Source organism: Sarcophilus harrisii, chromosome 1, assembly GCF_902635505.1.
Source record: "Sarcophilus harrisii chromosome 1, mSarHar1.11, whole genome shotgun sequence".
NCBI classification, from domain to species: Eukaryota; Metazoa; Chordata; class Mammalia; order Dasyuromorphia; family Dasyuridae; genus Sarcophilus; species Sarcophilus harrisii.
This window is the reverse complement of record NC_045426.1, coordinates 684,836,972-684,864,672: the sequence shown is the minus strand read 5'-3', so window position 1 is coordinate 684,864,672 and position 27,701 is coordinate 684,836,972. Positions and strand designations below refer to the sequence as shown.

Here is a 27,701-nt window from a genome sequence, read left to right as displayed (position 1 = left end):
GAACTTTCGGTCCGGGAGCGCAGCGCTCCGCGGGGCCATTGAGAGGCGCCGCCGCCGGAAGCGGATGTGGGCGGCGGGGGAGTGAGGGGAGCAGCTGACTTCCACTCCCGAGCTACCTGTGGCAGCGGCTGTGGCCGAGTGGGATGGAGCATGTGACGGAAGGCGCCTGGGAGACGCTGCCTGTGCCGCTGCACCCGGGGGTGCTGGCGGCTCTGCGCGAGCTCGACTTCCCCCGCATGACGCCCGTGCAGGTCGGTGGGCGGGGAGTGGGGGGCAAAGGGGAGCCGCTCGCGTCCGGGCTGCCCCTGCACGGCTGCCTCGGGCGGCGTCGAGCGCGAGCCCCGGGAGGGCCTCCTTCCCCCGGCCCGCGGCTCTAGGTTGATTCCGGGCCGCGGGCCGCTGTCAGTGGCCAGCCCGCGCCGTGGAGCCTCCTCACGGAAGGCAGCGTGGACGAGCTGATGATGTCACTTTCTACTCTGGGCCTCAGTTTCCTCATTTGTCCGGTCCGGCGCCTTTGTGAAGAGCCGGGCGGGGGCGGGGACAGACCTGCGCCGGGTCCAGGTGGGGCAGAATGGGCAGAGCATCCCGGGCCGTGGTTTGCGCCCGAGGAGAGAGCTGGCAGCTCGTCTCTTCCAGAGCAGCCCATGAGAAGGAGCCAGGGCCAGCGGCCCCGGGGCAGCCTCCACGGCCTGGCCTTCCCCACTGACCTCGGTGGTGGGCTCTCCCCGAGGGGGGCGAGGTGATCTCCCAATCTGCCTTTCCGCCTCCAAGGTTCTGAGGGTCCAAATAGTCCTTTCTTCTTTTCTCCAGTCTGCCACCATACCGCTCTTTATGAAGAACAAAGATGTGGCTGCAGAAGCTGTGAGTATGCGCTGGAATCTCTGCCCATCTCTACTCGGGGGGTTTTACAATAGAGAAAAGACCTCTGACTAAAGAACCCCAAATTTCTTTGTTCTGTATATAGGTCACAGGGAGCGGCAAAACACTGGCTTTTGTCATTCCCATCCTGCAAATTCTGCTGAGGAGGGAAGAGAAGTTAAAAAAAATGCAGGTAAAATGATTCTTGTCTCATTGGTCACCGTCAGTCCTTGGCTTGGATATTGTCATTGCTGCTGAAGGTGTGTTAAGTCCTCACCGAGCCCTGGGCTTGGTTCTTCTGGAATACACTTGCCGCATTGTTTTGTCCTGTCATCTGTGCATGGGACCTGGTCCCTCTTCTGGACCGTGAATCACATGTGTAGGAACTACATCTTGGGTGCATTTTGATTTCTCTCCAATAGCCAATTTTGTGTTCTACACATTGAGGCTCAGTAAATCACATTGAATTAAATTATATTGGATGTTGGGAGCCTATAATAAATGGAACAATTTGAGTCATAGCAGGCACTTGAAGCAGTGATATATATGGTTCTTGTGAGTTTCCCCATTATTGTAGTTTCCTTCGGCATGCATTTTGACAGATGTGTAAGAAGATTTGATACTGAGCATTGGTAGTGTGGTTGAGAGCTATGTAGGAAGACTTCCCTCTAAAATAAGTATGAGCCAAGCTTTGGCCTTCACCCCACGGGGTAGTTGTGAGGATAGGATGGGGTAACATGCCTTAAGGACTTTATTCTTTAAAATGCTGGATATGTCAGTTATTAATTCCATATTGTCCACTGTGTGAAGTCAAAGATTTTTTCTTGCTGTGTAGGTTGGAGCTATCATCATCACACCCACGAGAGAGCTCGCCATCCAGATCAGTGAAGTGCTGCTACATTTTTCTAAGCACTTCCCACAATTTAGGTACCTTGCATTTATACAATTAATTAAAAACAGATTTCTATTTTGTCTGTTTTTCTGAGAGTCTTGTTTCTTATTTTAGCCAGATTCTTTTAATTGGGGGTAGGAACCCAGGAGAAGATGTTGAAAGGTTCAAAGAACAAGGGTGAGTTGGCTTTATTTGTTCCTTTTTTTCCCACTTCATATTCCTGTAAATAGGTGGAACTGCTGTCTCATTTGATGGGGGATACCTCTTCTCCCTCTCCTGGGGCCCAGCTTGCTTCTTCCTTGCTCTCTCTCCCTCTTCATAATTTTATCCCCAGAACAGTTTTCCCTTTTGAATTTATATTTTTCTACCTTTCTATAAGGCCCCAAAGATGAGTTCTTTTTCAGGATAATGTTGGCAAAAGGGGAAGGGGGAGACTTTCATTCCTCTTCCCAATTTCTCCCTCTTCATTGTCCCTCTAGAGCTCACCACGTTTGAGGTACAGATTTATCCTGTTGGCTTGCTTTGATAACAAATCCTAGACTGGATATTATTATTGTTTTTGCCGAGGCAATTGGGGTTAAGTGATTTGCCCAGGGTCACATAGTTAGGAAATGTTAAGTGCCTGAGACCAGATTTGAACTCAAGCCCTCCTGACTTCAAGGCTGGTGCTCTATCTACTACACCAACTAGCTGCCCCGACTGGGTATTATTTTTTTAACTTGGCTTAGATGAATATTTGAGTGTGTAAATTTTCTTGGATTCTTTGGTCATACTGATGAATGTTGCAAAAGCCAAGGGAGACCCTATTTCTTTTTCTTTCCTAAGTGGAAACATCATAGTTGCCACTCCAGGCCGCTTGGAGGACATGTTCAGGAGAAAGGCTGAAGGTTTGGATTTGGCAAATTGTGTGAAGTCCCTTGATGTCCTGGTGTTGGATGAAGCAGACCGCCTTTTGGACATGGGGTTTGAAGCCAGGTACTTTGGGCCAGAATAACTCTGAATTAGCCTTCATTTTTTTCTCTTGATTTTTGACTAAGTCCTCTGTTGTCATTTTAAAATGACATCAGGATTAAGTTTGTTGGGATTGCTTGATGCTTTGTATCTTCCTGTGAAATCTTGGTCTCAACTCTTTCTTTGTCTCTTTGAATTTTTTAAATCTTTCTTAAAGCCTCTGCCACTTATTATTGCTTCAGTGTTCTCAGGATGCTGACTTTTTCATCTCTGTTCCCAGTATAAACACTATTCTGGAATTTTTGCCAAAGCAGAGGAGAACAGGCCTCTTCTCTGCCACTCAAACTCAAGAGGTTGAGAACCTGGTGAGGGCTGGCCTTCGGAATCCTGTCCGGATTTCAGTGAAAGAGAAGGGAGTGGCAGCCACCAGCACTCAGAAGACTCCCAGCCGCCTGGAGAACTACTACATGGTGAGGCGCTTTCCAGGCTTTGTAAAGGGAACCCTTGGCTTTTTTAGAAAGATTCTAGAGATCAGGAACGATGTATGAGACACATTGTGTAATTGGCTTATTGTGCCTGGAAAATGAGACCTGCAGCTTGGTACTTATGTGCATCGTTTAGATGGGAAAGCCTGATGACTCTTTGCAGTCCATAAGTTTTTTGTTTTTTGTTTTTTTAACTCATTCAGCCATTACTCCTTTCTTGGGTGCCTACTGGATACAAGGCGATAATTATCCCACAGTGTCTGAGAGCCGTTTCTGAACAAAGTCCTTGTTCTGTCCCCACACATTCTGGGGGTAGCGGGGGGAACACCTGGGCTTATGTGATCTCTCAAGGAAGCTTTGTGTAAAATTCCATATGCTCTGCTGAGCAAGATCAGTATTATTTTGAATATAGGTCTGGGTATGGGGATAGCTAGGATTGACAGTTTCTTTTCTTATAAACTTTTGTTTCCTGGCTAGACCATGGAACTAGATGTCTAGGTCAGAAAGATGCTTTTCCTTTCTGGTAAAGGTTTAATTTAGATCCTGCAGCTCCCCCTGTTGGCTTTCTTTGGAGATGCATGCTGACAGCTTTGCCAAATATTTTCCAGTTATAGATTTCCCTGCCCTGAAAAAGTTACCATTGTAGTTGAGGAGGGGGAATGTGATATGTGATATATGGAATTTTAGATTCCCTCCCTTTCCCTCAACATCAGTGTTCCCTATTCCTATTTACTCTTCCGGGATTTGAAGGTCTGTTGTGCAAAGGGACATGTGTTTTCTTTGATGACATTTCTATGAGGCAAATGGATGCTTTTTGTCAGGAGGAGCTTTCTCTGAATCTAGAAGTAGGATGGGTCACTTCCAGAGATAGGGGTTGGGTGGGTGGGTTAGGCTTTATCTGAAAGTGATTCCTTTTCAGGGATGAGGTAACTGATGGGTCTCTGAGGCTTCTTTTGTGTCTAGATCCTGTGATTTCATGATATACTATGAACGGGAACTTCACACTTTTTTGAGCATTTATTAAAAATTTGGTGCAGTTATATCTGGAACCTGGAGGATGTATCTGAAGTCCATGATTCCTCTTTCCATGCTATGACTCTGCTTTAATTTCACTTTGACCAATAGTGGTAATCTGAATTCTGTGCTTAAGTTACTAAGGAAATGGCTGACTAACATTCCATCTGAAATATCCAGTGAATTAATTCCCTTAAAGCCTGTATGGTGGAACTGAAAAACACAATGGAGAAAATTTTCTAAAAATTAACTCACATTTTTATAGCCTTTTCCTCAGAATAGCCTGTGAGGTACAGGGATTGTGGTCCCTATTTTACAGATAAGAAAATTGAGGCTCAGAGATAAAAAAGGGCTCACCCATTGGTATCAGAGAATATTTGTCCTTTGATAAATCTGACTCCATGGTTGGGGCTCTTTCTACTGAATTTTGTTTAAAGTTGTCCTTTTAAAAATTTTCACTTAATTTTAATTTTTAATTTCTTTAATTTTTTTATATCATTTAGTTTTCATTCCTTTATTATTGTGCAGGTCTGCAAAGCAGATGAGAAATTTAATCAACTTGTGCATTTTCTCCGAAATCATAAGGAGGAAAAACACCTGGTATTCTTCAGGTATGGCCCTTGGTTTCCTTGGGATTGAGTATAGTACAAACAGTGATCCAGCAAAAGAGTGTTGTAGGTACAGGAGATTCTCTCCACAATAGGATTGGCCGTGGTTTCGAAATGGAAGTCAGGAATAAGTTTGTACAAGTTTGCCTTTATTCTCTTGACTCAAACCCAGCTGTGGTTATGAAAGTTTATTATGTGTGCTTTGTGCATTGCTCTCTAGAAATGGAGAACAGCTGCTGTTTTAGGAGAATCTCATGGTTAATTCTCTACAAGTAGGGTAAGGACAGCTAGATGGTGCAGTGGACTGCAAAGTCTGAGTCAGGAAAACTCATCTTCCTGAATTCAAATTCAGCCTCAGACACTCCCCAGCTGTGTGACTCTGGGAAGTCACTGAATCCTGGCTGCCTCAGCTTCCTCATTACAAAATGAGCTGAAGAAAGAATGGCAAACCACTCCTAGTGTTTTTGCAAAGAAAACCCCAAATGGGGCCATGAAAAGTCAGACTTCACATATCAGCAACACAAAATTACTAGAAACAATAACAAGAAAAAAGAGTTGTTTGGGTAGAGGAGGTGATTAAAAAAAAGTCAGTGTTGGAATCTGGCCTTTATGGTCGAGTAAGAACACCTGATTGGGAGACATTGATTTTAGTCTTTGGCTTTTTCCACATGTTGACTCTGTGAGCTGAAGGACAGTCAGATAACATCTCTAGGCCTCAGTTTCCTCATCAGTAAAATGAGAATGTTAATATCTGCTTTATGTCTTAATATTATTGAGAAAATCACATGACAAAAATGTGTGGGAAAGTGCTTTGAAAACTAAAATGTACTCACACATAAAGTATTATTTTGATGATGGTGAGTTAACATTTTAGTTGAGGCAGCTTTCTATTTGAAGTTCAAGAACTTTGATTTGAAGACATTGCAATTCCTCTACAAATCTTAGCTACAGGGACCAGAATCTTAGTGTTTTAACTCTTACAAAACACATTTGTCATCAAAGGACTTTAAACCCTTGGCCCAAGAGACCAAGTTCTGAAGATTGGTATTGGGAACTGTTTTTTATATGCCGTTCTCTCATCATTAGAAAGAGTCTTTTAATCCTTATATCATTCCTTTGTTATTTATTTTGAAAATTTTAAGTTTGAAAAGTAATAAATGGGAGTAGGTTTATTTCTTGATATCTTCCCCTGTCAATTTTATTTCAGATAAATGGGAGCACAGATAATGTCATAATTTTAGGTGATTTTTTTCCTTTTTGTTTTGGTCCCTACAGTACCTGTGCCTGTGTGGAATATTATGGAAAGGCTCTTGAGGCCCTGGTTAAAAATGTAAAAATATTGTGCATTCATGGAAAGATGAAATATAAACGCAATAAGATATTCATGGAGTTTCGTAAACTGCAAAGGTAGGTTTGCTTCCTTTAAGATTTCACTCAATCCCAGAAACAGAAAAGATACAGAATTTAGAAGCTGGTCATGATGGGACAGGAACGCTGTATTACAAAGTCCTGTTCATCCTTATGGGTGGCTGGCTCCTCCAGCTAAATGTGTCCTCACTGTGGCTGCCTATAGGGTCATTCTTACATATTGGCAGTTTGGAAATTGAAAAATATTTTATATTTTGGGCCTGAAGGTACTACCACATATTGGATGATACTTTTTAATTTGAGGGAAAAAATTCTTGTCTTTGAATGACTGTAAGAGCAGAGGTATTCTTTTTCCCCCCTTCATTTATTAAATTGTATGATCAATAATCACGTGTCTGGAATCCATGACGATTTTTTTACAGGCATTATTTAATTGAGGTTTGACACTTGCTTGTAGTCAGTTTTCTGACAAATAGTAAGTGAGCAGTTAGGCTCAATAATTGGTAAAAAAAGGTTTTTACTAAAAAACCTAGTGCATACTCTATATTTGCCTTTCAGCATGCATGTTGTAAATCTGTTCTGAAAAGGAATGAATACATTGTTCCCATTACTTATTTTCATATGAATCTTTGTCCTTTATCCACATTTTCTGTGGGAGTTGGATATTTTAACCAATTTTGTACTGTTGAAGCAATGGAATTTTGTCAGATTCTTGAGATTTGTGGAGGAAAGGGCCCCCCAGTCTCGAATATAGTGCTTTATTCATTTGTATGACAGGCACTAAAGATACCTTCTGTTCAGTCAGGCTTCTCTTGGGATTAGGAAGTACATTTTTGCTCTTCAGATTACTTTTGTTCCCATTTTAGACTCAGTTAATTCTGACAAATGTTTCTATGACTGTGTTCTTTACACAGTTTCTTATAGAATGAATACTCACTAAGTACTGTTTGGTGATAATGAAGCTAGTTTTTAATTGTAATTAATACTTCCTTTTTTTCAATTTCACAGTGGTATTTTAGTGTGCACTGATGTGATGGCCCGGGGGATAGACATTCCTGAAGTAAATTGGGTTTTGCAGTATGATCCACCTAGCAATGCAAGGTATAACATCTTCTTTCAGATAATGACTGTGAAAGCATAGTATTTGGTAATAATGTTGCTTTTTTAAAAACTGGTATTTATGTCATGAATGATGTAGTGGTTAGAGAGCTGACCTCAAATTATGGAAGCCCAACCCACCACCCGCACACCCTGACCTTACTTCTAAGAGGGTTCCCAAGACCTCTGTGGGTCCACGAAGTTAGTTTATTGGGGAGTGTTCTTCATCACTTAAACTCAAAGTCTTGTCCCTGTCCCTGTCGCACATATATCCAGGATCTGTTAGTCTAGATAATTCCCGATGTTTGCATTTTATTTTCTTTCAACTTTTTTTCCTTTTTGATTTGATTTTTCTTGTGCAGCAAGATAATTGTACAAATATGTATGCATATATTGGATTTAACATATGTTTTTGCCATGTTTAATATATATTAGATTACTTGCCATCTAGGGGAAATGCTGGTGGGAATGGGTGGGGGGAATTGGAACATAAGGTTTTGCAAGGGCTAATGTTGAATAATTACCCATGCAGGTTTTGGAAATAAAAAGCTTAAAAAAAAAAAAAAAAAAAAAAGATAATTTCCAATGCTGATGCTTACTGCAGGCCATCTCTAAGTTAGACTCTAAGTCATCCCAGGGTTCCTCAGCTAATAAGTGGTCTGATCTACAGTCTTCCTTTTGACTCATGGGGAAAATGACCTTTTAGCAGTGTTCCTTATTGTTGTCAGTAACTTTCTCAGATTGGTGCACACAAAACATAGAGTCCAGTGTTGCCAGCCACTGGAAGGCTTGTTACATCTGTGTGAGAAGCCCTGTCTTCCCTTACTTTCTCTCTTACCCCCTTTTGTAACAAAGATTTAAAAAAAAAAAAAAAAAAGATAAAAATTGAAGCAAACCTGTTGAGAGATACAGCATAGGCTGGATGTAGGCAGTGCCCCTTCCTTTCCCCATGGTCCTTGTCTTTGGGACCGCGGCCGGCCCCTGCAGCCAGATAGCCATCTTTTTGGTTGCCCTTGGGTTCCTGGTCCCGCTCACTGGATCTCCACCCCTCTTGTTTGTTCAGCGCTTTCGTGCATCGCTGTGGGCGCACAGCCCGGATTGGCCGGGCCGGCAGCGCCCTGGTGTTCTTGCTTCCCATGGAAGAGTCCTATGTCAATTTCCTTTCCATCAACCAAAAGGTAAGTTGTCTTCTCTCTCCTCTGCCCCTGAGTGGCAGAACAGGCGAGGAGAGTGAGGGAGAGGGGTCAGGATTGGGAGCTGAGGGCTCTGCTCACCAGAGGGCTGACTTTAGCTAAAGCCTTGCTTAGTCCGAGTCTGTGAGATGAGTGAGTGGGCCCTTCTGTCCTGCATTTATAATCTGGAGAAAGCGAAACATTCAAGAGATTATTGAGACTTCAGGGTGATAGGATTGAGCGCTGAATTTAGATCTAGAAGATCTGGATTCAAATTTTGACCCAGACCAAGGTAGTTCCATCATCTCAGGCTTAGTTTCCTCATTTGTAAAACAAGGTAGCAGAACAGCGTGGCCTCTGAGATCTCTCCAGCTCTGAATCTCTGGTCTGGCCTTCACTAAGATTACAGTCCTTCCTTTGGGAGAGTAGGACCCATGTACATGATTACAGGTAGCTTTCATACAAAAAAGCAGAGCCCCGGGGGTCCTTGCTGCCTCAGGGGTCAGGCTTCCTGGAGTGGGAGGTGGTGGGCCATTTTGGATGGACTCTAAAGGGCAAGCAGGGATTCAATAGGGAGGGAAAGTGTGGGCACAAGGGGACATGCTGGATTAGAGGAGGAGCAAGAGCAAAGAAAGGCAACTGTGGGCAGCTCCGGATGGGTGTGGGAGTGTCAAGAACAGAGAATGTCCAGTAGGAGGGAGGCCATTAGGTCATAGAATGTCAGACCTGAGGGACCACCAGATACAGAGCACAAACATGAATTGTGTTTGAACAGGTCCTTTCCATGCCTCTCATGTATAATGGGGGGAGCCTTACTCTTGCCAGAGACAAAAAGACCTAGGTGACCAACTGGGAAAAACCAGTGGAATTGGTTTTTTTAAATGATTATGCATATTTTATAGGCCTTTGTTTGGGGAATATTTTTTTTTTTTTGAGGGGGAAAGTAGGAGGAAGAATGAAAAAATGATTGTTGATTGAAAAATCTCAAAAAAAAGAGGAATGGTTCTATGTACATTTAAAAGGGGAGGGGGGCAGGGTTTGAACTGGCATGGCCTCTGAGGGGGAAGGGTGCTTTATTGGGACACTATTGGATTCAGGCCCAGTCCTTAAGGCTATGATTTTGGCAGTGTCCCCTGCAGGAGATGAAGCCGCAGAAAAACCCAGCTGACCTTCTCCCCCAGCTGAAGTCAATGGCTTTGGCAGACCGAGCAGTATTTGAAAAGGGGATGAAAGCTTTTGTGTCTTGTGTCCAAGCCTATGCAAAGCACGAGTGCAATCTCATCTTCCGATTAAAAGGTGAACTTTTGCCATTTTATTTTTGCTCCCACCTCACACATATACTGTTTTCCCAAATGTTGCTGTTGTGCTATGTTAGTACCTTCCATGTTGATACTTTTTGTATTAGGAAAACATATTCTTGGGTTTCAGGTAGAAATAGCCCACAGCAATAACAACAGTAATAATGACAATAGCAGCATTTATTCAGCACCTATGTTCCAGGCATTGTGCTAGGTGCTTTACAAATATTATCTTATTTAATCCTCACAACAGTCCTGTGAGGTGTTATTATTCCCATTTTACAGTTGAGGAAACTGAGGCAGAGGTCAAATTACTTGTTAGAGGTCACATAATTGGTTAGTGTCTGAGGCTGGAGTTGAAATTAAGTTTTTTTGACTCCAAGACCAGGACTTTAGCCACTGCTCCATCAGTTTCCTCATGAAGTAGAAAGTCATTGTCAACTTGATTTCACCCGAAATTGACTCAGATTTTTAGTAGTTTATTTAAAAAAAAAAGTATAAAAGTATTTTAATTTTTTCAAAAACATTAAAATCTTTGGTTTCATTATGAAATAAGGCTCTATCAAGGTACAAGGTGTTTTTTCCCTCCCTGATTGTAACTAATGTTGCTTTTTGTTTAGATCTAGATTTTGCTAGTCTTGCCCGAGGTTTTGCCCTCTTACGGATGCCCAGGATGCCAGAGCTAAAAGGAAAACAGTTTCCAGATTTTGTGCCTGTTACTATTGATACAGACACTATTGCCTTTAAAGATAAAAACAGAGAGAAACAGAGACAGAAATTTCTAGAGCAACAAAGAAAAGAAAAAAAAGAGAACGAAGGAAGAAAGAAATTTATCAAGAACAAAGCCTGGTCAAAGCAGAAAGCCAAGAAGGAAAAGAAGAAAAAAATGACTGAAAAGAGAAAAAGAGAAGAGGTAGAGTATATAACTTTCTGTCAATCAAGTCAAATGTCAATTCACCTTTGAATCCCTGAGCAAAATACAAAGTATGCTTGTGAGAAAATTGTTTGGACAGATATAGGCAAGGGCTATACTCTTCCACTTTTCACATTTTGGTGACATTTCTGGTCATTGTAATTTTTGAAGTGAGCAAATTAATTATTATGTGGTAACAGGTAATAATAGTTTTTGAGGGGTATGTACATATAATTTTAAAACATGACTCATTGAGACCAATGTTTTAATTTTAGAAGGTGGGTAAGGAAACATACTTCATCTCAATAGAGAAAAGGGGTAACTCTGGGGTGTTGGGGAATATTGCATCCACTTTGGTCTGGTTTGGGGTTTTAGGTGTGTATGGGTAATGGAAAATGGCCATGCCATGACAAACAGAAAGCATCCACAAACCTTTAAAAAGTACATAGGCCATTTGCTTCTATCACACATTTCTTTTGTGGCATTTAACTAATAATCATTGGTTCCTTCTTCTTCCAGGATTTTGATATTGAAGACGAGGACATGCAAGAGCTGCTCAATGATACAAGACTCTTGAAAAAGTTGAAAAAGGGCAAAATGAGTGAAGAAGAGTTTGAGAAGAGATTGTTGGCTCATGGCAAAGGCAAGGCCCATCTTGAGCACTTGGGGTCCTCGGATCTGGACGGTGATGACAGCTGACTCCCTAAGGGCCTTGTGCCCCTACACCAGTGGAGGCCACAGTCTTAACAAATTCCAAGAAGGGCGTGGTGAAAGGTGGTGAGAGGAAAGGGTCTCTGTCTCAGGTGGAAATTTTGGATATTCTTTATGCTTTCTTGAAAGAGGCAAACTGAATCACAAACCCAAACATGTCATTTCTGCCTCCGCTTTTTCAATTTGACTGAGGGGAACATATAACATTTTTGTGTGTACATAAGAGTTGATATTTATTTTTAAAAGCCATTTTTCTACAGCTTTAAGAAATAAAGCTAATAATAAAACACTTGTCACTTATTGTTATAGTTTGTCTCAGTGGAAGGCAGCCCCCGTCCAGTGAAGTGGGCCTTCACCAGTCTAACATAGGCATGTATGTGAGAGACTAAAGGATAGAGTTTGGCCAGCCTGTCTTTAGTTTGGTTTTTATTTGGAGGCATTATTTATATAATAGTACTTAGGGAGGGCTTTTAGGTCTGTAGCTTATTTAAATTTGAGCTTCACAACACCCCTGAGAGGTAGGTGCTATTTTACAAGCTTATCTATTCATCTTTAATGATTAATTTGTCTTTCTATGGGAATTTCTTTTACATCCATTTTACAATTTAAGAAACTGAGGTAGACAGGTTAGGTTAACTTACCAAGGATCTACTAAAACTGAGACTGAATTTGAACTCTGGTCTTCTGATCCTGGATCCGGTACCCACCCTCATTCCTACACACAGAGTTCCTGAAATTGTCCTGCGGGCAGTCATGTTGAAAGGGACAAGGGTCTAAGCCAGTTGGACATTTCCAATCTGGAAAGTGATCTGGCAACAGATTCGTGTTACATTAACTTTCTGGCAGACTGGCGCCTGATTGCAGAGTAGAGCATTAGAATTAATAAAATGAGATTGAAAGAGATACATATAGGCACTTTGTAAAAACTCAGAGCACTGTACAAATATTAGGTGTTATTAATAATTCTTGAGTGAAAGGAAAATACAAGTTTAATTTAGATAAGCCTTCAATAAGCAAAAATAGGTACTTAAGGATTTGCCCTATGCATATTTAAACTTTTATTAAAAATGTATTTCCAGGATATGGAGACAGTATAGATTCAGCCCTGAATTTCTTCATTTAAATATTTTTAAAAATTAGGTTTATAATGATGACTATAATTTAGACAAGATCTCATGTCTTCAGAATCGTCATCATCATACAGCTATCCCTTCCACGTTGAAGGCGTTGGGATGTGATGGCCCATTTTCCAGCGATCTGGAAAGTGAACTTTTGGCCCTTCTTCTGTACCCCAGAATTCTGAAGTTTTTTCTTTTATAGAGTATTTACATTATCTTACTGCAAAATTTGGGTTAAGTATTTTTATGTCGGCTGCTGACATTTGTAGCTTCTGCAAAATTCCTCCCCCCAAATTACCATTTAATTTTTTATGCTGACCTTGATGGGGAAAGTTGTGATGTGGAAGGGATAACTGTATGCTACATGTCTTATGCAGAAAAGCATTCGGCACACATGATGCTTGTTGGATTGAAATAGTCCGTAATGCTTGGAAGTTTTATTTACTCCAATTTTCTTGGGTCACCACCCTGTGCTTTTGGTAAACTTGATGGTCAAGGACTGGGAGCTAGAGGTAAAGCTTGATGAGTTCATCGCTGACGGCTGAGGGCGTCAGCACCCCAAGGTCTGTGAACAATAATGTGATTAAAGAAGGCGGGGTGTAGTCAATCCAGGGGTGTTCTTCTTTGAGATCTTGTCCAGTTCCAACAGATTTTAGTGTGGCTGCTTTGTACTGGGGAAGGAGAAATACATTAACTGGAACAAAGGAAATGGAAACCAAGGTTCTCCCTGCTAAATTAATTCACTGAGTCTTCCTTCAACACGAAATCAGCGGCTCTCTCCAAGCTCCCCAGGGACAAAGGCAGCTGAGTGATGCCAGGATCCCCACTATGGGACCTATCCTGAGGAGAGCCTAGGATGTCTGTGACTCCCTTTAATTCTATCGATCGGCTACATGAAGGTCCGGACCCCTTGGCAAGCCTTGACGGACTGCCCCTTCTCCATGCCATCTGTTTGTCCTTCCCTAGCTCAGGACCTCACTGCCATTCAATCATGCCGGGCCTCCAGTTTTCTGGCCTCTGGCTGCTTCTCTCCCATCTGCCCACACAACTACTGGATGGATATTCTTAAGAAAGAGCTGAGAGAATGTTGCTCTTGCTCTTAGCCTGGCATTTTATAGGGTTCCAACCCTCCCTGCCACTTTTATTTCATCTTGGACCCGTCACACAGTCTGACAGTCACCACGGCTGGGGGCTGCTCCCCTCACACAACACTCCTTTCTCCTTGTGGCCCACTGGGCCTAGAACTCTCCATGTCTTAACCATGCCCTCCTCCCAGCCTGCTCCCCACACTTGATGCTCTATCCCTCTATCCCTCTTGTAAATGGTAATTCTTATGAGAGGGAGTGCTCAAGTTTCTTGTAATGCCATGCAAACCACAGGCTCCTTCACCAACTCTCCCTGAATTGAGCTGATGTGCTTGGTGGTGATTTAACATATCACAGATATTTAGTTTTAGGATGATTTTCAATTTTAAAAAATGTGAACAATGTTTGTCTTTTACCTTAAATTTATCCGGCACATCTTGCTGATTTAGAGGAAAGAGTCGGACAAACTTGAAACTTTCTGCCACAACGTAGAAGGGCTTGTTCTGTGCCTTGGCGCACACAGCTGCCTGGTTGGTACCGATCTGTGGAGTCAGAGGTGTGAGGAGGCTTTTTAACCTCAGATTTAAGAGTTCCTGTACAATGTTGGGGCCAAGAGGATATGGGGGCCGGACCCCAAGGGATTTTGTCAAAAGACAAATTGAGTCCTTTAACCCTTCTCTTAGAAATCTAAGTGATGAAACAAAGAAGCTACAAGATGTTCTGTCTGTGCTCCACAAACGGATCAAAGAGGTCCAATGAAGCAAGTCTGTCTCATCCCGCTTTTTATTTTAATGGCATGCACTGGCCTGAACTCCATAAATAAGCATCTACATAAATACAAACTATGCCCTTAAATGAATCGAGGAATATTTCTGCTATTAAATGAAAATCATCTCTCCTCAACTTTGTCTTAGTTACATTGACAAGTAAAAATGTGTTCTTTTCCCTACTAATTCCCTGAAGAAAATGTTACCAGAAACAAAAAGAAATCTGAACACAATCGTTTTGCTATGTCACATGGAAAGAGATGGTGAGGTCCAGGATGGCAAGATGTTTGGGGGGAGGTAAAGCTCAATATCAGGGTCAGGAAGACTACAAAGCACCTCCTACCAGTTCTGCATTGGAGACCTGCTCCTTTCTAAGTGCCCCAAGCTCTGCTGCTTCCAGCACTGAATTTAAGTGCTTGGGTCTGACTCTCTGTGACCTCATTTGGTAGTTTTCTTGGCAAAGTGGTTTGCCATTTCCTTTTCTAGACCATTTTACAGATGAAGAAACTGAGACAAACAGTGGTAAGTAACTTTTCCAAGGTCACATTGCTAATAAGGATCTGAAGCCAGATTTGAACTCACAAGGAGTCTGATTTCAAGCCTAGTATTCTAACCAATGTGCCACCTAGCCACACGTAATCGATAAATACCTTGTTAATAATGCCGCCATTTTCAACAACTCCTTCTGCACCAACTATCACGAGATCCACTTTCTCCATGATGTAGCTAAGAGGAAAAAGAAATGTCCTTATGACACCATGATCACCAATCCCTCTGCCCCCTTAAGCACTTCCAACCTGGCCACGTGGGAATTCTGGCTGCGTGTGACAACAATCATCTTCCCCTTTCTCTGAACATGACTTCCTGGAATTTTATTCATATGGGGGCTCCCAAGTGAGGAAATTCCCTTCACCAAAGCAAGATGACACTCTTCTATGTCTTAGTCTTAGAGCTGTCTAATCCCCTGAGAGGTCCACATCTTAACCATGCCCTCCTCCCAGCCTGCCCCCCACACTTGGTGCTCTATCCCCCTTGTAAATGGTAATTCTTATGAGAGGGAGTGCTCAAGTTTCTTATAATGCCGTGCAAACCACAGGCTCCTTCACCAACTGTCCTTGAATTGAGCTGATGTACTTGGTGGTGATTTAACATATAACAGATATTTGGTGACCTAGCCAGGCCAGAGGCAGAACTTGAACCTAAATCATCCTGGCTCCAAGGCTGCTGTTACAACAACCTAATTAAGACAATGTCTTATAGCAGTCTCATGCTTTCTTCTTTTAAACATTCTTTTAAAAAATATTTCTGAATCCCCAACTCTTCCTTCCACCCTTTCAGAAGGCAAGCAATATGATATCAACTATACAACAAGTCACGCAAAACATTTACATAATTTTCTCAGACTCATACTTTCTGTAACTAAATTAGCTGTGCTCTATACAATGGATGCTTTGAAAATATTTCTAATTTCCTTACTCATCTGAAAATATGTCCTTCTGTCAAGAAATTAGCAACCAGGCTTAATTTCCTCCAGAGTATCTGTCTGACCTATAAGCCCGTGACCTACAGGGAATAAACTATTCAAATTGGCAGAAATAGCAGGCCCAGGTTCCAGTGACGTTATGTTCTAGAACAAAGGGACAGGCCTTCAGTCGTTGCTGAAATCTTAATCCCAAGGTCATTTTTCTCAAGTTCACTCCCCTCCACCCCATTTGTGTACACGACCTTTGTTTTCTATCCTTAAAATACCCCAGTCCTTTAGTAATCATGTTATCAAATCACACCTGCTTCCCCCAGTAAGCCACAGTCCTAGGCTGAGTAAATCACTAGTTACAAGCTGACGCTGGCCTTGCTAATCTCATGTAGCCATTAGTCAAGACTTGGTTGGCTACTAATTCGAAGTTTACAAATTGTCCAACCTTCAATTTACAACAGTGTTTCAAGCCAGTCTTCTAAAGGAGAAAAATAAAACATGGGTGTAACCTAGGAAATGAGTGAACTCACCCAACAGCAGCATCTAGAATCACAGTGACTGGCACATTTAAACTGCTGAGAGCTTTTGCCATTTTTTTCCTGCAAACAAAATTACAGAAGGGTTAGGAAATGCCTTTAAAAAGTAATGTGTTGTTTAACCTATATTGGATTGCTTGCTATTTAGGGGGAAGGGGAAAGAGGGGAGAGGAGTCTGGAATGCAGGGTTTTGCGGGAGTGAATGTTGAGATCTTTCAGGGGTTTTGAAAATTAAAAAAAAAACTATTATTAAAAAAAAAAAAAAAGATTCCAAAAAACAATTGTAAGCTGATATTTAGAGTTAAGAGTATAAATGCTCCCTAAATAGTTTTCAAAAACAAAATAGAAAATCTCAACTTGTATGGAGAATAGGAAAAACTGTACAATAAAATGATTCAACTACGATGTTTCTATTTCTTCAATTAAAAAAAAAGAAAAAGAAAAGTAATATGTGTCTCTAGTGTAGGACTCAGCTAATACTGATATGTGGGTAAAATGGCAGATTACTGGATTTTTTTGTCTCTAACAAAGTACCTGATTAACCACAGAGTTTGTTTAAAATCAGCGTATATAAAACTAAAATTTCTGTTACCAAAACAGTTTACATTACTGTTTGTGATGAGTTTCAGCAAGAATAAGTGTAATAGAACAAGTTGTGGTATACAAACCTGACTATTGTTGCCCTGTGATGAATAAGGAAGGCAAATAATTCAGAGAAACATGATACAGAACTGATGCAGAGTGAGAAAGCAGGCACAAAGAAACTAACCTTACACAGTGATTGCAAGAATATAAATAAAGATAAAACCAAGAGGCAATAAAAATTAGGTCAAATACACAGACCGTGTTGGCTCCAAATTTTTACAGCTAAAATGGACATGCTTTCTGCTAACAATCAGTAAACTAAAAAAGGGAAAAGTGATATGAGCTGTTATTTGCAATTATTCCATTAGGTAGCAGGTTCTAACCTTTTAATAAGGGGGGAGGCCAAGGTTGATATTTATTAGAAAGTGACTAATATGTCAAAAGAAAATAAATTAATGAAAAATAAAGAGTGCAACTGAAGATGGTTTTGTTGTCAAAAAAGGAGATGGCTTTACTTTCTTCACTTGGCTACTTGCAAAGCAACCCTGGGGTAAATGCTTCGCTCCCAGTGCATCCTGGTTATCAAGGGGCTCTGCCTGGCCACACAATAGTTGGTTCATTCCCAACAATGACGGCCATTAAAATGACAGACTAGAAAGATACTTGCCCAGATAAGTCAGGCTGGGACTCGGTGATGTACACGCTGAAGCGTTTCTTGGCGGCGGCTGCTTTCTCCAGGACTCTGAGCACCACTCGCGAGTAGGCATGAGTTAATATCCGCTATCAAATGGAGAGAATTTAATGTCTAATTTCATCTTTTAATTGAGTTAAGTGAAATAAGTTATGCAAAATTGGTCATGTTGCCTCATGATATTCTAAATGTAATCTGTATTCCATTGGCCACAATAGTAAATAGGTCAGAATTCTGATAATCCTCAATACTACTCTTCCCAATCAGCCTTGTGTGTAAAGTGTACCTGGAAGGTGACATCACAGGCTTTAGGGATGGGGAAGGAGAGGGGGAGAGGAACAGGAAGGTGTTGGAAAAGACCTTACAAGGCACAGAAATATTTTGTGGGTCTCCTCCCTCCCTGTCCCATTCCCTTCAGAAGGAGGCAGTGAATACAGTGGAAAGAACAGAAGATTTATAGCCCAAATTCTGGTTTCAAAACTCTGCCATATGTGTGACCACAGGCAAGTCACCTGACTCAGTTTTTTCTGTAAAAGTTGCTCTAGATTAGAAGGGTCACTTGGAAGGAATCAAGTAAAAATATAATTGGGAAATGCTTAACAAAACCTAGAATATATCATAACATAGATAAAGTTAATTGGAGGTTTTCTATGTGAGTATGCTTTCTCTGCATTTGATGTCACTGGTCTGGAGGACCACTGATGTCCTTTCTAGCTCTATATGTGACTTTATGGCCCCCATGAGGGCCCACCCTTTTCTCTATACAAATCTTCTAGATTTAGGAGCCTAAGAATTTGGACCCGGGTGAGCCTGGAACTGAATCCTAGATCTACCTCTTACTCTGTGTGTTCTTGGCTAAGCTGCTTTTCCTCTGAGTCTTAGGTTTCTCATCTGTATTATGTGGGACTTGGTCCAGATGACTGCTAAGGGCCCTTGTAACTCTAATTTTGACCCAGGGACCCATGCTGGAGCTGCCATTCCTCATTCCTCATAGGAATTCTTGGTCTGCCTCTGCTTGGTATTGTTGGGTCTCTTAGAAAATGAAAGATGAACAATAATATATGTTGAGTTTTCATCTTTTAATTTAAGGAGTTAAATGAAAGAGGCCCTACAAAGGTGGTGAGGCTGACAGGATCCCAGACCTCTGTACCCCAGTATCACACCATATACATAACAGGAATTTATAAATGGGTATCAAATGAAACAATTACTTATTAAGCACTAATGAGGTGCAAAGTGTTGTATCAGGAGCCAGGAACATAAATAAGGACAAATTGAAAAGTTCCCTACTTTGGAGGAGGAAGGGATAGAAATTTTACTGGAGTGAATTATTAAACTAGAGCACACCAGCATACAGACATATGAGTAACTATACTCAAATGAACTCAAAGGCTTACATAATTCAACATGACTGTGTTTGTTTGATGGAAAAGACCCTCTCATTACTGGTCAGGTAGAAATGATGTACAAGTAGACTATAACCCTTAAATTGTTCAGTAGTAACTAGTGTACTTCAAAGGGAATAAACTCAGAGTGATATTTATGAGGGGAAAAAAAAGGGAATGGACAATTAGGCAACCAGTATGTTCACATATGATAATATGGATGTACGCTGGCTGAGAAAGGCACCATAAAAGTTTGATTATCCTAGCAAGAGACCAGCTTAAATTGCTACTCATGAGTCAATGAGCCACAAATGCCTTTCCAACCCCTCATTTCATAAGTTGTTATGTCATCTTCTCCCATGTAGCACTGATGACTCATGATTGTACTTACAGCTCCGTCTTTGATGAAAGTATGGCATAGGTCTGCAATTTTACTTCTGGACAGTGAGATTCTCCTGAGAAAGAGTTCTCCTCGCTCAATCATGATCTTTTTACATTTTAAATAATCCTAGAAAAAGGGAAAGAGAAATCTAGGTATGGACTGTACACAGCCACTTGGAGAAGCACAAAAAGGGTCTAAACAGGACACGAACTTACGGAGTACTCCAGCGATGTGAGACTGATGAATCGAAGGAAGAGTTCTCCACCCGAGGAGACGGCCACAGAAGAATCTACACTGCACAGGATTTTAATGGCATTTTTGAGGTTTGCTCTCAAACCCTGAATTGTCTCTCCTGCAAAGTTTAATAGTAGAATAAATGGTGGGTCTTAGAAATTTGCCCCATCTCTCTATCTTACAGCTCAATTATACCTATTTTACAAATAAAACTCTTCGGAATAGAAAAGGATTTATTAGTTATAGATTTCTCTAAATTCTAGAATTTAGGATTGGAAGGGACCTTCAAAGACATCTAGTCTCTTAGTATACAAAGGAAGAAGCTGAAAGCCAGAGAGGAAGCAACATTCTCAATTAACTCAATCCCTCAGAATGTTCTAGCCGCTATATCCTGCCGCTTTTACTATGCAAAATATCACAACGTGCTTGTTATTGGCCCATCATGGAGAATTAAGTTGAAGAAATTACTAAAAACATGAGCCTGTTTTATATATCTGAGAATAAAAATCTGTTCTGCTAGCACATGATTTGAACCAACTCTATTTTGGAACAGGAAGTTCTAACAAATTCAAAATATTTCTTCATTCTGCAAAGGAGCTGTCTGAGCATTACTCTAGGAAATTCTATTTAAAAAAAAATTACAAAGTCAAGTTAATGTCTGGTGCACAGCAGGTGTTTAATCAATGACTGCTGGTTAATTACAATCAGAAATTGGGTCAAAACTTAAGAACAGATGGGAGTGAAGGGGCTTGTGGCTGTGCAGACACATAAACATATAAGGCTTTCCTAGATTTTTTTTTTTTTTTGAGAAAGGTCTAGGAGTTTCGGAAACTGCTGACTGAAATCTTACCTTTGTCTCTCTTTAAGAACTCAAGCAAGGTGCAGATGGCAGCCACAGCAGAAGCCACATCAGGGTCTTCTTTCATTTGGGAATTAAAGTACTCGATCAACTCTGGGAAGGAGAGAGGCACACAGGGAGAAATTTGTTTCCAGAATCGCCCTGAGGAAGCTATGATGTCTGGGGACCATCAGTCCCTAGGGCGAGTTATACATAGATTTAGAGATGAGAAAATAGAACCCCTCATTTTACAGATGAAATCCCAGAGGAAAAACAGTATCAGAGCCGGGAAAGGATCTGAATTTAGAACCTCTGACTCCAAAGCCAGTGCTTTTACAACATATCCCCAGAGCAGCAACCAGGCTAATGCAAAGAACTATATTCCCAGAGGGTCAAGAAGTACTTATTAAATGCCTACTATGTGCCAAGCACTTTGCTAAGCTGGGGACATAAAGAAGGAAAAGACAGTCCCCATGCTCCTGGAGCTCCCGGGTGTGGGACAAACAGATGTGGACAAACAAGCTGTAGTCCAGATAAACTGGAGATAATCAACAGAGGGAAGAGGCACAGGCATTAAGGGAACAGGAAAGGTTTCTTGCAGAAGGAGCAAAGATTAAAAAATTCATACATATATACATACACACATGCATATATATATACACATAGTAAGAAAGTGAGATTTATTGCAGAAAGAGCAGAGATGAAAAATACATACATATATACACATACATATGCATGTATATGTGTAAAAATATATATATAGACACACATATGTACATACACAATGTGTACATATACTCATAGTAAGGGAACAGGAAAGATTTCCTGCATAAGCAGAGATGAAAAATACATATATATATATATACACACACACACACACACACACATATATATATATACCCACACACATACAGTAGGGGAATGAGAAACATACACACAATCTAATTTATATTTATATTTATTATATTTATATATATATTTATATTATATTTATTATATTTTAATATATTTAACATCTACTGGTCATTCTGCCATCTGGGGGAGGGTGTGGGGGGAAGGAGGGGAAAAATTGGAACAAGAGGTTTGGCAATTGTCAATGCTGTAAAGTTACCCATACATGTAACCTGTAAATAAAAGGCTATTAAATAAATTTTTAAAAAAATCAAATTAGCCACACTGCTAACTGTTGTTATACCCATTCGATAAAAATATTAAAATGCAAAAAAAAAAAAAAAAAAAAAAAAAAAAAAAAAAAAAAAAAAAAAAAAAAAAAAAAAAAAAGGAAAAAAAAAAAAAAAAAAAAAAAAAAAAAAAAAAAAAAAAAAAAAGAGAGAGAGAGAGAGAGAAACACAAATGCATATATACACACAATAAGAGAACAGGAAAGGTTTCTAGTAGAAGGAGCAGAGATGAAAAATACATACACATATATACACACACAAATACACAGAGATGAAAAATACATACATAATGTGCCAAAATGTTTGTGGCAGCCCTGTTTGTAGCGGCCAGAAACTGGAAAATGATTGGATGCCCATCAGTTGGAGAATGGCTGAATAAATTGTGGTATATGAATACTATGGAATATTATTGTTCTGTAAGAAATGACCAACAGGATGATTTCAGAAAGGCCTGAAGAGATTTACATGAACTGATGCTGAGTGAAATGAGCAGGACCAGGAGATCATTATATACTTCAACAATGATACTGTATGAGGATGTATTCTGATGGAAGTGGATTTCTTCAACAAAGACAAGATCTAACTTAGTTTCAATTGATCAATGATGGACAGAAGCAGCTACACCCAGAGAAGAAACACTGGGAAATGAATGTAAACTGTTTGCATTTTTGTTTTTCCCACTGGGTTTTTTTACCTTCTGAATCCAATTCTTCCTGTGCAACAAGAGAACTGTTCAGTTCTGCACACATACATTGTATCTAGGTATACTGTGGCACATTTAACATGTATAGGACTGCTTGCCATCTGGGGGAGGGGGTGGAGGGAGAGAGGGTGTAGGGAAAAATCGGAACAGAAGTGAGTGCAAGGGATAATGTTGTAAAAAATTACCCTGGCATGGGTTCTGTCAATAAAAAGTTATTTAAAAAAAAAAGTAAGAATGCTTAACCGGAAGAAGAGAAGACTAAGTGATGGATACCGTTTGGTCTCTAGGTGGAACTAGGAGGAACAGGTGAAAAATGAGAAGAAACAAACTTGGCTCCGACATAATGAAGTGCTTAAGAAATGTAAAAAAAAAAGAAGAAAAAGAAAAACACACACATATATACACAAACAAATATACACACATGCACACGCACACACACGATGTGTCTATATACACACAATAAGGAACAGGAAAGGTTTCTTGTAGAAGGAGCAGAGATGAAAGATACATGTATACCCAGACACAAATGCGTACACACACACACCCAGTAAGGGAACAGGAAAGCTCTCTTGCAGACGGGAGAGAAATGAAAACACACACGTTTACTCCCGTGTTGCAGCGCACGCACACACACGCACACGTGCACGTTTACACCCCCCCACACGGCTATGGGATGGAAGGGGGTCTCACGGGGTCCCTGCTTTCGAGCTGGAAGGCCCCCGAGCCCCCCCCGCCCGCCCCCTCCACGGCGCGGGGTCCTGGACACAGACCAGAGAACCTCAGAGCTACCTGGTCCAACCTCTTCATTTTGTAAGAGAAGAGGCCGAGGCTCAGAAGCTGAGGCTTGATCCCAGACCCTCCGACTCCGACTCCGGAGGGGGAAAGGGTCTGAGGAGGAATTCGCCCCCGGGTCCCCCGGACCCCAAGCCCGGCCGCCGCCCCGCCTGCGCCCCCTCGCTCTGCGGAGTCCCGGCTCCGAGCCTGTCCCACTTACCCGTGTCGTTCATGGCGCCCCGACCACAGCGAGAAGCGCGACGCGGCCCGGGAGCCGCCCGCGCCTCCACCCACCTCTCCCGGGCGAGCGCCGGTAGTGACTGACAGCTCAGCCCCGAGCACGCGCGGCCGGCCCAGCGCCGGGCCGGGACCAGTTTCCCAGCAGCCTCCCGAGTACGGCGGCCGGCCGAGCCCAAACCTCTTCCGTCAGGTCGCGCCTGCGCAGTCTGGGCAAGTACGGTGGCCGCTGGGGTCCTGTCGCTCTCAGCTGCCGCGCCAACGGTTCACCATGATTTCGGAAGGTGAGAGCGCCTTGGGGTGCCCCGGGCAGGGCTGGCTTCCTAGGAGGCCCTCGATCCCCCGGGCGGGCGGGGCGGCGGGCGGGGAGGGCGTGCCCCCAGGCTTGGGCCCGAGCGGCCCCTGCCGCGGAGTCCTGGGCGCAAACGCCGCCTCTCGCTGCCCAGGAGGCACCTTGGCGAGCCCCTCCCCCTCCCCGGCGCCCTCGGTTGCGCCGGACTCCCCCCTGCCCCCGACGCTTCCTAGGCCCGAGACTCCGCGTCTCTTGCGTCCGGGACCGCGGGGCAGCCCGGCGGGGGCAGCCTGGGGAGCGAGCGAGTTGTAAATGCGCGGGATAAAGCCCCCAACCACAAAGGAAAGAAACCCGACTAAGCTGAACTCGTTATCTAAGGGCTTTTTTAAAACGGCCCCAAGACCCCCGGCACTAGCTGTTCCCAGGGGGTCCCTCCCAATCCCGGTCTGGCCAGTGAACCGTCCTTCCGGCTCTTAGCGTTTCCGCCAGCTCGGAGTGCCCGTCACGGCGCGGCCCCGCTGCGAGCTCAGCGTTGTGCGCTGCTTCCGAGCCAGTGCCGCCCCAGCGTACAGTCTCGATTCTAAAGCCCAGAGAGAGACCTCGAGAGTTCCCTGCTCGGGGTAGGCGCCTGCCTCTGAGGCCCCTGGGCTCCCCTCCGCTTGGCCGCTGTACATACCGCAGCCCCCTGGAGCCGCAGGTGAGAGGGTCACCAAAGATCTTAGACTGCTCAGGGCTTCCCGCTCCACTATCCCTCACTGTCCTTCTCCCCATTAGATGGAAGCTCCTGAGGCCGGAAACTGACTTTTTTTTTTTAAATTTTTAATTTATTTCTTTTTCGTTTTCAACTTTCATTTTTCAATATTTCATTTTTCCCAATTTTACGTAGGCAGTTTTCAACGTAAATTTTTGTAGGATTTTGAGTTCCCATTTCTTTTTCCCTTCTTCCCTTCCTTCTCTCCTCCCCAAGACAATAAGCAATCTGCTATAGGTTATATATGTGTAATACTTTAAAATGTATTTCCATAATTGTCATGTTTTTAAAGAAATATCAGAACAGAAGGGAAAAACCATGAAAAAGAAAAAAAATACAAAAAAAGATGAAATACATGCTTCAGTCTACGTCTATTCTCTCTCTGGATGAGGATCACATTTTCCATTCCAAGTCTATTGGAATTGCCTTGGATCGGTGTATTGCTGATAAGAGCTAAGGCTGTTATAGTTGATCATCACAGTCTTATTGTTACTGTGTACAGTGTCCTCCTGGTTCTGCTCACTTTGCTCAGCATCAGACTTTTCTGAAATCTGCCTGCTCATCACTTCTTATAGAACAGTAATCCATTATTTTCATATTCAGCCATGTCCCAGTTGTGGGTATACACTCAGTTTCCAATTCCTTGATACCACAAAAAAACAGGTGCTACAAACATTTTTGCACATGTGGATTCTTTTCCCTTTTTTATGATTGCTTTGGGACACAGACTCAGTAGAGACACTGCTGGATCAAAGATATGCACAGTATTTGGAAGAAACAAGATTTACAGTTTCATGTGCAATCATCTTTTTTTATTGTACTGTGTTATAGAAATCCTTATTCTGTGAATTGAAAATGAAATAAATTTTATAATATACACAAAAGAAATAAAAAAGATGTGCACAGCTTTATAGCTCTTTGGGTATAATTCCAAATTGTTCTTCAGAATGAAGAGTTCACAACTCCACCAAAAATACATCAGTTTTTCCACATCCCCTCCAACATTTATCATTGTTTTCTTGTCATCTTAGCCTGACTGAAAGGTGTGAGGTGATTTATATTTCTGTAATCAGTTGTGATTTGGAGCATTTTAAAAATGTGATTATAGAGAGCTTTAATTTCTTCACCTGAAAATTGTTCATATCCTTTTGATCATTTACCAATTGGGGAATGACTTGTATTCTTATAGGTATAATTCAGTTCTCTATACATTTTAGAAATGAGGCCTTTATCAGGAACACTTGTCTATGAAATTTTTTTCCCAGTTTTCTGTTTCCTTTTTCATTTTAGCTCCATTTTTTTTTCTTGGTATGAGTGCTATGCACAGTGAGTCACATAGCAATTTCATAAATGGTTATTGATTCTATGAAGTGGAATAATGACTTCTAAGGTCCTTTGCAGCATGGGCTCTAAGGTGATGAATGAATGGATGAAAAAGCATTTATTAAATATTTACTATGTGCCAAACATTAAGGATAAAAAGATAAAGAAATTTCTATGTAATTAGAAAAAAAAAAATACAATTAAGTTAAAAAAAAAAAAAAAGATAAGCAAAAAGGAGAGTCAGGAAGATCTAGTTCACCAAATACCTCAGATACTGACTGGTTGACTTTGGGTAAGTCATGTTACCTCTCAGCTTCTTGTTCCTTATCTGTAATGTTGAGGTTGGGAAAGGGAACCCCAAAAGTCCCAGACCGTAAGAATTTGCAGGCTTGAACCCATCTCCTAGTTAAGGGGCAAAGTTTATTGAAAGTAATGGTAACGCCATTACAAAGTGGATTGAATTATAAGGGAATTCAGTAAAGAAACAGAGCCAAGGAGAGTCATTTTATCCAGCTTCTACCATAAACATGCTAATTCTGTGGCTCAAGGTAGGAAGGAGTGGTCTTAGGAAGGAGTGGTCTTCGGAAGGAGTGGCTCTCTGTTGACCAGATTATTCCTAACAAGATTGCCAGTCAGCAATGAATTGGAGTGATCTAGATTCATTGTGTCAGGAGTTTGATTTGTGGAAGTTTCCTGGGGCCAGAAGCTATCTGGCTGAGTGGTCAGAATCAGATCAATTGGGAGTGCTCAGTTTCCTGAGGCAGACTCCAAAGTTAGAAGGTTTAGGGCTACTGACTGACTGTCCCCCAAGGTCAGGGGACCTCCAAATCATAGTACATTGGTAACATGGGGATAGCAATAGCACCTATTTCCCACGCTTATTATAGGGAATCAAACAAGATAATAATAAAGCAAAATGAGGATAATAATAGCACATATAGTAGGCAGCTGGAAGGCTCAGCAGAGAGAATTCTGGGTCGAGTCAGGAAGACTGATCTGGCTTGAGACACTTACTAGCTTGGACAAGTCACTCACCCTCTTTTGCCTCTGGAGTCACAGGACCTGTAGAATTAGACTAGATAACCTCTAGTTATCTTCCAGCTCTGGATCTTTTATGTATTTATGGGTGGGGAAAGGTCATGCTTGGCTAGTCTGCAGCTCATCTGAGAAAGAACTGAGGGTCTTAGCACACTTGAAAGATCTAGGGGCAGCTAGGTGATGCAGTGGAGAGAGCACAGCCCTAGAGTACCTGTGTTCAAAGTTGACCCCTGATATTTGACATGTGTGGCCCTGGACATGTCACTGAACCCAGTTTCCCCGACCAAAAAAAAAAAAAAAAGCTCTAGGCAGTTGTGCATTGAATTGAGGCTAAGGGCCCCTGGTGTTCAAGCCTGCCGAATGGTGCTCTGTAATCGGGCCACATCTGAGCACCGAGCACCACAGTTTAGGGAGTTCTGTGGGTGCCACAGTCGGCCCCTTCTAACTCTAGAATTCTGTGAAGTCACTCAGCGGCAACTTTTTTCAGGTACGCAAAGCAATAGCCGTGAGGAAGCTTCTTCGGGCATCATTCCCTTGTTAAAATAACAGTCATAGGGGGCAGGATTGAGACTCTGTCTCCAAGCCCGGCACTCCGTCCATCAAGCCACCTTGTCTACTATATGAAATGCACTCAACTCGTGCAAGAGTCAGTAGTCTGTGCGCAGGTATCACCCGTATCAAATTGCTTGCTGTCTCAAGGAGCAGCAAGGGAAGAAGAGAGGGAGAGAATTTGGAATTCAGAATTTTTAAAAAAGAATGTTAAAAATTGGAACTGAAAAAATATCTTTTAAAAACTAGAAAGATCAGTAGTCCTTTGCCCTCGAGAAATTTACTTTCTGCTCTGAAGAACGTGACATGTAATTTCTTATTTGACTTCACCTGTATATGGGTATTATGTTTCTTGCCTTTCCCAGTGAGTTGAAGAAGGAGTAGAGGGAG

General features: G+C 42.0%; 3 protein-coding genes across 4 annotated transcripts in view; 2 read left to right on the top strand and 1 right to left on the bottom strand.

The window, feature by feature from the left end:
* Positions 1 to 11,657, top strand: DDX55 (DEAD-box helicase 55). Its single transcript, XM_031948442.1, has 14 exons — positions 1 to 251; positions 811 to 861; positions 965 to 1,051; positions 1,694 to 1,785; positions 1,865 to 1,927; positions 2,576 to 2,725; positions 2,982 to 3,171; positions 4,729 to 4,811; positions 6,084 to 6,215; positions 7,185 to 7,277; positions 8,338 to 8,452; positions 9,574 to 9,742; positions 10,365 to 10,657; positions 11,177 to 11,657. The coding sequence occupies exons 1-14, from the start codon at positions 144 to 146 to the stop codon at positions 11,354 to 11,356; spliced, it is 1,806 nt and encodes a 601-aa protein (XP_031804302.1). The 5' UTR covers positions 1 to 143; the 3' UTR covers positions 11,357 to 11,657.
* A 682-nt stretch (positions 11,658 to 12,339) lies between these two features.
* Positions 12,340 to 23,551, bottom strand: EIF2B1 (eukaryotic translation initiation factor 2B subunit alpha). Its single transcript, XM_031948446.1, has 9 exons — positions 23,342 to 23,551; positions 20,476 to 20,577; positions 19,607 to 19,743; positions 19,401 to 19,517; positions 17,601 to 17,713; positions 16,343 to 16,411; positions 14,989 to 15,064; positions 13,988 to 14,113; positions 12,340 to 13,157 (listed from the first exon to the last, which is right to left on the bottom strand). Exons 1-9 carry the CDS (start codon positions 23,352 to 23,354, stop codon positions 12,993 to 12,995), a joined length of 918 nt encoding a protein of 305 aa, XP_031804306.1. The 5' UTR covers positions 23,355 to 23,551; the 3' UTR covers positions 12,340 to 12,992.
* The window catches only part of GTF2H3 (general transcription factor IIH subunit 3), a 19,123-nt gene continuing 14,971 nt past the window's right edge, over positions 23,550 to 27,701 (top strand). Inside the window, exon 1 of one of the 2 annotated variants that reach the window (XM_031948443.1) lies at positions 23,550 to 23,642. In XM_031948443.1, coding sequence (XP_031804303.1) covers positions 23,630 to 23,642 — 13 coding nt within the window. In that variant the 5' untranslated portion in view covers positions 23,550 to 23,629. Of the gene's footprint in view, positions 23,643 to 24,297; positions 24,348 to 27,701 lie in introns of those variants that run through there. The other variant, XM_012542459.3, reaches the window with a different exon arrangement.